The 9878-nt window shown below is 36.4% G+C and overlaps 1 protein-coding gene across 1 annotated transcript; it reads left to right on the top strand.

Annotated features, from left to right (window-relative positions):
• Positions 1 to 3345: 3345 nt before the first annotated feature.
• On the top strand, positions 3346 to 9747 carry fndc4b (fibronectin type III domain containing 4b). The gene is made up of 7 exons (XM_046856701.1): positions 3346 to 3542; positions 3669 to 3953; positions 6991 to 7106; positions 7296 to 7500; positions 7874 to 7963; positions 8222 to 8358; positions 8620 to 9747. Exons 2-7 carry the CDS (start codon positions 3881 to 3883, stop codon positions 8653 to 8655), a joined length of 657 nt encoding a protein of 218 aa, XP_046712657.1. The 5' UTR covers positions 3346 to 3542; positions 3669 to 3880; the 3' UTR covers positions 8656 to 9747.
• The last annotated feature ends 131 nt before the right edge of the window (positions 9748 to 9878 follow it).

Genomic DNA, 9878 nt, shown 5'->3' with positions numbered 1-9878 from the left:
CAGAAGGTAAAACCAAGACTTATATAAATGGACTTTGACATTGGCTGTAAAGTCTTTAGTTACAGAACACGCCTGCTACATAAAACAATTCAGATTCATTAAAAGCTTTTTATTGTTATGCTCAAAAGTTATGCATGTTAGTTCTATACATTTGTAATATGCAATAACAACATATTAAACTAATGGGTATCTTGAAGGGCAAAAGCATTAGCCTGGTGGCAGCTGCCTGTGGTGGCCAGCTATTGTTTTTCTCATAAGCAATAAAGCAGTCCACTGCAAATTTGCTGCTTTATTTAACCTATGTTTCTGGGTTGTTCCAAGCCTATCATTTACATTTACATTTACATTTGCGGCATTTAGCAGACGCCCTTATCCAGAGCGACGTACAAACGTGCTTTAAATCTCTAGTAATGAATAAATCTACACTGGTACGCAAGATTACAAACTCAATATAAATATAACTCAAATTCTACAAACTTGGAAAGTGCTAATTTAGGTATTTCAGGAAGAGGTAGGTCTTCAGTCGTCGCTTAAAGATAATCAGGGACTCTGCTGTACGGACATCTAGGGGAAGTTCATTCCACCACCTCGGTGCCAGAACAGAGAAGAGCCTTGAATTGTACTTACCTCTCATTCTGAGAGAAGGTGGTACCAATCAAGCAGTGCTGGAGGATCTCAGACAGCGTGGTGCAGTGCAAGATGTGATGAGGTCACTGAGGTAAGATGGTGCTGGTCCATTTTTGGCCTTGTAGGCAAGCATCAGTGTTTTGAATCTGATACGTGCAGCTACTGGAAGCCAGTGAAGGGAGCGCAGCAGTGGGGTGGTGTGGGAAAACTTGGGCTGATTGAACACAAGTCGTGCAGCTGCATTTTGGATCATTTGCAGTGGACGAATAGTGTTCAGGGGAAGACCTGCCAGCAGAGAGTTGCAGTAGTCAAGTCTTGAAATGACAAGAGACTGAACAAGCACCTGGGCAGCCTGTATGGACAGAAATGGTCGAATCCTTCGGATGTTATAGAGTAGAAATCGACAAGAACGAGCAACATTAGCGACATGTGGGAAAAAAGACAGTTCATTGTCCATAGTTACCCCAAGGTTACGAGCAGTGGCTGAAGGGGAGAGCAGAGAGTCATGAAGTGTTATTTGTAGATCTTGACCTGGAGATGAATCACCTGGGATGACCAGCAGTTCTGTTTTGCTGGGGTTGAGTTTAAGTTGGTGAGCACTCATCCATAAAGATATGTCTGACAAGCATGCTGAGATCCGGCGGAAGCTGTGGTATCTGATGGAGGAAAGAAAAGATGAGTTGAGTGTCATCTGCATAGCAGTGATAAGAAAACCCATGTGAGGATATGACTTCACCAATGGAGTGGGTATAGAGGGAGAAAAGGAGGGGACCAAGTACAGAGCCTTGTGGGACACCGGTGGTGAGTCTGCATGGGGCAGATGTGGATCCCCTCCATGTTACCTGGTATGAGCGACCTTCCAGGTAGGAAGCAAACCATTCCTATGCTGTTCCGCAGATACCAAGGCTCTTGAGGGTTGACAAAAGTGTCTTGTGGTTGACTGTGTCAAATGCTGCTGAAAAGTCCAGAAAGATAAGTACAGATGACAGCTTGGCTGACCGAGCAGCATGTAGTTTCTCAGAAACAGCCAATAGGGCCGTCTCTGTGGAATGTGCTGCTTTGAACCCAGTGGTTCAAATATCTATTATGTGGTTAATGGCAGCTACCTGCTGTCTTTAGTTCATAATTATTATGGATTTGTTCTATAAGCAATTTTTGCATACATATGCAGTACTTATTATTAACACAGATCTCAGGAGTGTTGCCTTTGGGCAAGTAAACAATTAAACAAATAATTAAACAAATAAATGAATACACTTGTTATTAACAGGGCTCTATTTAGTACCATATTTAACTTGCACCCTATTTAGTAATTTCCTGGCAAACAATATAAGATACAAAATATTAGGTTGAAAGGTAAAAATTATTTATAAAACAAATATCCTACAGTTTTGCTTCATTACTAAGATGATGGGAAGTTTTCTAAACTGGAATTTAATCTGGAAAATGTATTAACTCTGTCTGAAGTTAGAGTAGACCCATACTGTTTTATGCCAAGTTGCCTTTTAAGTGCCAAACCAGTTGAATGTTGGCATTGGAATAGGCAGTTATCAACCAAATGGAAATTTTTATCTTGGTCATAAAACATTTATTTATAGTTTACTGAGGAATAAAGCTTAATTACTTGACTGATAATCATATTGGATTTGATGTAAGAGTGTGACTGCACAGGTGAAACACATGTCTTATGTGATAAATGCAACGTGTTGAAGCAGAAAAGGCTTTAAAGCAATTCATGGAAATGAGTAAATACAGAGCAGTACACACACATATTCCTTGATGCTTCAATAATACCAGCATATACTGTATACACACATACCCAGACTTATAAACTGTAATCGAGACATGTTTATAATAAATCTTAACTGTTTTCTACTTATTGCTTTATTAATTTTTAGGGTATGTATGATTTTTTTTCAAAATCTGTTAGACTAGTTCATATATGGAATGTCTATTTGTAACAATAGACATTGTACCAAAACAACTTTACAGAAATAAAGAGGTTATAAAGTTGGAATGCATAAGTTTAGGTCCTATAGGTTTATTCCTTATACATGTATTCCAAATGAGTGAGCCAGTGGTGACTGTGGCAGGGACTCCCTGAGATGGTATGATCAAGAAATCTTGAGAGGAATCAGACTCAAAAGGCAGCTCATCTTCATCCGGTGTGGCACTGAATGTCCATTCATTACAGTTCATGATTGTTGAGATGTGTGTTTCATTATGGGTGCTTAAATGCAGAACTGTTCATGCAAACTGCAGTTCTGAGCCATTGTAGCAAACTGTTGTTATTAATTACAGTCCAAATCCATTCGTATAGTTCTTCAGTTGCTTGGTAACTTTATGGATCTTCACACTGTTCATGTGGAACTGTCCTCAGCTGCACAGAGTGGCCTCCAATTAAAGAAAACCACATCCAGAGGTAGGGTCGTTGGGATGAACATTGATTTTATGGGACCTGAATAGAAATCTAGTGAAAGTATAAACATTTTTTTAATCATTTCTACAGTGGAGAAGAGCAAATATATCTTTCATCGCCAGCATCATCATCATATACAGATGTTATCATCATCATCATCATGATATAGAGTAAATATTGGAGAAGTGAGTACGCATTGTTGCCCAGTAAGGAAAAAACTGCGGAGAAAGGGTTAAACAGCTAGATTTGAAAGAGTCGAATCAGGCTTCTCAGTGGTTATCACTATTCAGAAGGCGAGAGCATATAGACAGCCCACCACCACCTGTAGGTCATGCGCTTCTGTCGCAGCAGCGCACATTTATTGGTATTCTTAAAGCGTAGAGACAAAGTGAAGACAGAAACATGAGCGATCTCTGCACTGGACGCGTTTGTTCCTTTCTGGACACTGATGTATATTTCCTTTACCATCCATCTGCGTTATGAGTTCGACGAACTGGTGAGATTGAACAGGGTTTGATATATATACTTATAAATATTCCGCTAATGGCACACGGATTTCGCGTAATTACGCGTTTTAGCGCATCGCTTATAATTAAAGCCTGTTTTCTGTCTAACCTACTAGTGTTATCTGGTGTTATATACACGGCTTTCTGATACTGGAGTGTAAAAGAAATCGGTCTACGGATTGTATGCTGAAGGCGATGGCGTTGGGTGAAAATGGTGGCGAGTTAAGTTAATCGGTGACTGCAGACGGAGGAGTTCGGTACTGACTGAAGTTTGCGAGTTTGTGAACTTGATGGGATTTTTACCATTTGGGGCAACTTCAAGGAAGATATGAGTGCTCTCCTCCCTGCTCTCAGCTCTTTCCTGCTCCTCTTTTCCTGTCAGATCTGCCTTATTCAAGCAAGTAAGTGGATAGAGCTTTTCATCACTGAGGTCTCATCATCATCATCATCATCATCAACATAAACATCATGTCAGGGTTTTATTTTATGGACCTGTTCTCTATGACAGATTTATTCCCAACACATTTTGCTTCAGAAGCAGTGTTGTGTTTATTGGGTCAGCGGAATGGATTGAAAAGCCAGCAAAAGCTTGCATTAGGGAAATTGTGTTTGCCCCGTTAGATTTAATCAGGACCTGGTGGAGATCTTGGAACTAAGGGGCAAAAGAAAGGAAAAGGAAAGAATGGTGCCTTATCCGAATGTGTTAAAGGTGTAAGTAAGCCTGTGGCTACACTATATATATATTATTCACAGATGACTGCAGTTACTTGAAAAGTACTGATATTTTAGAGTAAATTCTCTAAACATTGACACTTTTTTTTCATTGTGTGCATGATGAACAATGACAGACGACTTTAGATGTTTCAGTAGATCACTACAGTTCATAAAATTCTGTATAAATTAAAATGGTCAAACAATTTTTCAAGAATTAATCATTTCTTCACATTTATTGGTTTGTTTTCTATGCTGTTTTCCAAATAACAGTAAGCCCTATGTTAGTCTGTACCATTAAAAAAAAAAAAGTTGGCTTGGCTATTTAAAAGAGGATTTGTTTTGCTAAATCATATAATTATATTGTAATTTAGATCCTCTAATAAAAGTGTTGTTATAATAAAATAATTAATCTTTAAATTCAATTATAATTTTTTTTCTGCCATCAAGATTTAACTTGCAGAGTTCTTTGGCTCAGAAAGGACGATATGCTTCAGGTTCAGAGTGTGTCGGCAAGCATCTGTATGATAAATGAGAAAGATCATCTGGTCTCCGATTAAGTCTTGAACTAGGCATGATATTCAAGCAGTAACTTATAATTAATTAGCCTTAGAGCTGTTATGCCTTTTCTAAATTCATGGAAATCATGGAACCATGCTGGTATTGACTTCCAGCAATTACATTTTTGCAGAGCATGACATAATAATTAATAATGCTTTTAAGATTCTGCCTTTTTTTTTGCTGTGTAATGGCATTATGACTCTGCAGCTGGCAGTTAATCAGATGTATCTTCTAGTTTACAATTGGACTCTATTTACCGTTCTCATTTATTTGAACTGAATTAAAAAATCAGTTGCAAAATGTGAATTTTTTTTTTTTTTAAATGAGCCAAGGGATAAGCCAAGCGTACTGATTAAAATGATGACGGGTTTTAGCACCCTTTGTCTACTATAGCCTCTCATATTCCAACTGTAGTAAAGAATGAAACTTGGAGTCAGAATTCATTTTCATAAACCTAGAACAGAATGCAACTATATACAGTAACTAACATTCATATTTTCATTTATTCATCTTCAATAATTGCTTTGTCCTGGTCAGTTTCCCAATGTCTTCACACACACATTTACACACACTTATTTACACCTATGGGCAGTTTAAAGTCCACCAACTGGCTTGTTTTGTGGAGGTGGGATAATGTGCACAGAAGCTCCAGAGAGATAGTAAGTCAAAATTGGGAAAGCTATCCGCTGTGCCATAGTGCCACCCCAGTAAAGCAGAACCATAATCCATAAAAACATTTTACGGCATTCATAATCACTTCTAAATTTTATGATTTTATAATTAAATTGCTGTAAATCTATATGTTTATTACTTTTTTATCCCACAAGGTTTAGACACCATACCATCATACAATATTGTAACGTCCCCGATTCACAAGAAGGCTTTTTTTTACTAAATTTTAGTGTGTGGCTGTGCATAATTTGTGCCAATTCAGCCATAAGAGCATTAGTAAGGTTAGATACTGATGTCAGGAGATGAGGCCTGTGTGATACAGTCAGCATTCCAGTTCACCCCAAAGGTGCTAAATAAGGCTGAGGTCAAGATTTTTTTAACTCACCATAATTTTTATTTTATTATATTTTTTATAGCTAATATCTTGTGCACTCAATTCATTGGGTGTAATTTAAACTCCAATAACTCAAATACAAGTAGACATATGAATAATATGACAAGCCTGATAATTTCAAGAGTGGGATTATGTTCATAAATTAAATAAATGTTTCTTAAGCATCCTATATGAAACTTGAACATGGTTTTGCATTTTGTATTCACACAAACAACAGATACTGTATAACACATTTAAATCATGTAATATGTTTTATACGAGTAAATATGTTTAGAAATTAAATTTTGATATTAAATGTCTATTGTGGATGATGCCTTCATAAAAAAAGGTGAGCTGTTTAATAATCTCAAGGCTAAAGAACAGCTTCTATTCTCAAGCTGTCAGGCTGCCTGCTACCACCCACTCCACCACAGTGTGAGTGCTAACCTGAATACTGCACTGCCATGTACAGCACAAAACACAGAATTATTCATGCATAGTGTACATACTGTACCAACACATCATCTCAATGGCATATCTGCACAGTTACACTCGAACATAGTATGTTAGAATTTTCCTCTGGGAGGAATGTAGTGAAGTATTTATCTCTTGTACTGTACACCTACGTACCTTCCTATTTATCTGTCCATTCATCCATTTAATGCAGCTAGCACTTAAAGCCTGGCATGTAATAAGAAAATGACCAAAGAGGCCTGGGAACATTTAACCACATGTTAAAATATACTATATCCATAAGCTTCATTTATTTTTAATATTCATTCAATTATTAATAAAGTTACACAGCCTGCATCTTTTCTGCTTGATTACATCATTCAGCAAACCCAGAGCACTGCAGTCTTATTTACATTGTGTATTTTTATACTTATTTAGCAGATAATCAAATGTTTTTTTTGCTGAAAAATATTTAATGTGGAAATCAATCAGATAAACTACAAATGTTTTTCTGTAATTATTAAAATAGAATTTATATTATTGTTTGTATAATGTTGATTCAGTAATCCTGTATGGCTAAAGTTTTATACTGTAAATATTTGTAGCAATTGGGGTGCAATGACATAAAAAAAATCTAATATATGATTTGTATTCCTGACCGTCCACAGACCGTCCTGCTGCTCCTGTCAATGTCTCTGTCACTCACCTGAGAGCAAACTCAGCCACCGTGTCCTGGAACGTCCCAGAGGGGGAGGCTGTAATTGGCTACGCCATCTCCCAGCAGGTTCCACAAAGTTATTAAAATGATGTATAGCCCTAATGGAATCCATCATCTCAGTTGAGAAATCTGTGCAGTTTATAACTTTATTCACATTTATGCAACTACTCTACTTGAATAAACCCTCGACTTAGGCTATGTGTAAATAAGCTACATGCATTTGTCTATGTTTATCCTGTGTGTTTTGTCTGGTAGAGGCAGGATGGCCTCATGCAGCGGTTCATCAGGGAAATTAACACAACCAGTCACGCTTGTGTGCTATGGGACCTAGATGAAAACACTGACTACATTATTCAGGTGCAGTCTATTGGGCTTCATGGGGATAGCCAAGCCAGCAAAAGCGTTCATTTTCGAACCCTGGACAAAACAGACCATTACCAGTCTAATATGGTGGCTCAAGGTACTCACAGATTATTAAATGTTATCATTCTGCCACAGACACACACACACACACACACACACACACACTCACACACACACTTTCTTTTTTGCATCAATTACAGAGAAAAAAAAATTTCAACCATTGAAATTGAATTGAATATTTATTCAGAAATATAAAAGAGTCTCTTGAAAAGAAATTGTATTTAGGTAATTTTGACCTAAAGCTGATTGATTTTAAAATAAAAGAAATAGATAAATAGATCAACATAGTAGTTAGATAGTAGATAGATAGTTTTCCTGTGATTTTTTGGTCATTAGTGTTGCCCTCTAATGTGTGTGTGTGTGTGTGTGTGTGTGTGTGTGTGTGTGTGTGTGTGTGTGTGTGTGTCAAGGTGACCCCTCAGTGGAAGGTCTTGATATTTCCAGGCACCTTCAAACTGGAGAGATGTTAATCATTACTACTGTTCTATTAATGTGGGCAGGTGACAATTCAAAAACAGCACATGGAAAAATACATAACTTTGCACACTATAAGTATAAGATATGATACTTTTTCAGTACTGTATTAGTGTTCAGGTGTCAATTCTTTAAAGAAAATTAAATTGCCATGCTGGGATTAAGAGCACTTTTAGAGCATTTTAGAGTGTGTTTAAATATAGCTCTTTTGGCCGGATCCCTGTGTTTGACGTCAAGGGGATCTGATCCTCTTTCTAATCGGTTGTCTATTTGTCTTTGTGCAGCGGTGATTGCTCTTTTCTGTAGGCAGTATGAAATCATCAAAGACAATGACTCAAACAATCACAGTAAGGAGAAAACCAAACCCCTCTCTGTGCACACTACTCCAGATTACCATAATGGAGGACTTCTGGGGAGCAAGGTGAGCTCAATACTGCTGACACAGATGGTGATAATTTATTCACTGCAGGATACGGACTAAATCATGGAGTCAAAAACACTAGGTTTCCTGTTGTCAGTCACAGTTATATCATATACAGCACTACAAATTACATTAATGAACAGTTAATATATATACACATATATGGAGATATATATACGTATATGGAGATTATTTCCAAGAATGTTAGTGTTTCCCACAACTGAGTTTTTATTTTGCATATTTTGTTTCCCCTATTTCCAGAGGACGCCATCAGCAGTTAGCATCATTAAGGTCTGAGCATTACATCAATGCAGACACTGGTTGAATTGTTCCAAGAGCGATCCTCAAACTCATCTTTCAATAGTAATTACACCCTGTAATACACTGTAGGACAACTGGTAGGACAATGTAAATGTAGGAGCATAACAATAGAAGCAGATTAATTAGATTAACCAATTAAAGATTAATTACAGTTTGTTTAATCATAATGGAGCTAAACTGTATTATTATTGACCAGCTTCATCTTATCCGTGAATAAGGCATCACTTAATCAGTGTTATGTCCTGAAATACATAATGAAATCTGTTCATAATGAACAAATATAAAATATGTATTTAACTTAACTGCTAACACTCTTCTATGCATATAATACCTGAATATAATTGTAACTTTATTAAACAGAAATGAACTGATTTCCATTGCATCTTGAATAGGTTTAAATATAAATACATTGTATTATATTTACCAAAAAATGCTACTGATACATTACACTTTTAATGCATTTCTGAACTGCCAACAACAAAAAAAGGCATTTTTCTGACATAGTATCACCTACTACTAATATATATTCATATTATGAAACATTATCTAAAGCAATCTCCATTTTTACAGATACAACTTGATATCATTTTTCAGCTTGACTCACTCTAATCTGTTTATCATATTAATCTAGGACAGGAATAAATCTAGAAAGCCCACCTCTTAATGTTTTGCTGCATTAAAAATAGCATTGTATTTTTGTTACTTCCTGTAGTGTTGTGCAACAATAATCCCTATATTACAAAATGTGCTATATCTAACGACTCAACATGTTGTAAGATAATGAGCTCAAAGTGGAAATGGAGATATGGACTGTAGAGATATTGTTTAAATTGTATATGTTTTGTCAACTGGAAAGTAATATTACATGTAACATTTTGAGAATGTTATAGACAGTGGAATATTGTAGAATCATGTGTAAACTGTTACAGTAGGTCAGAATTATAAGACATAAGAGAATTCTGTCAACGGAAGATTTGCCATATTGTTTCTTTTTACATAGAAACTGTTATCACTTCACATGTTTCACATTTGGATGGCATTCAAATAAACTTATCATAAACCTATCAACACCGATATCTGCCTGTCTGTTTGATTGTGCACTGAATAAAATACAGATATGTCTAATGGTATCCAACTAGTAATTTAGATGCATACACAAACATCACTTATGATAACTAATGTAAGTATTATGAAATGTT

This window comes from Silurus meridionalis, chromosome 8, assembly GCF_014805685.1.
Source record: "Silurus meridionalis isolate SWU-2019-XX chromosome 8, ASM1480568v1, whole genome shotgun sequence".
In the NCBI taxonomy this organism is placed as follows: Eukaryota; Metazoa; Chordata; class Actinopteri; order Siluriformes; family Siluridae; genus Silurus; species Silurus meridionalis.
Note: the sequence above shows the minus strand (reverse complement) of the source record. Positions and strands in the feature narration are given on the sequence as shown.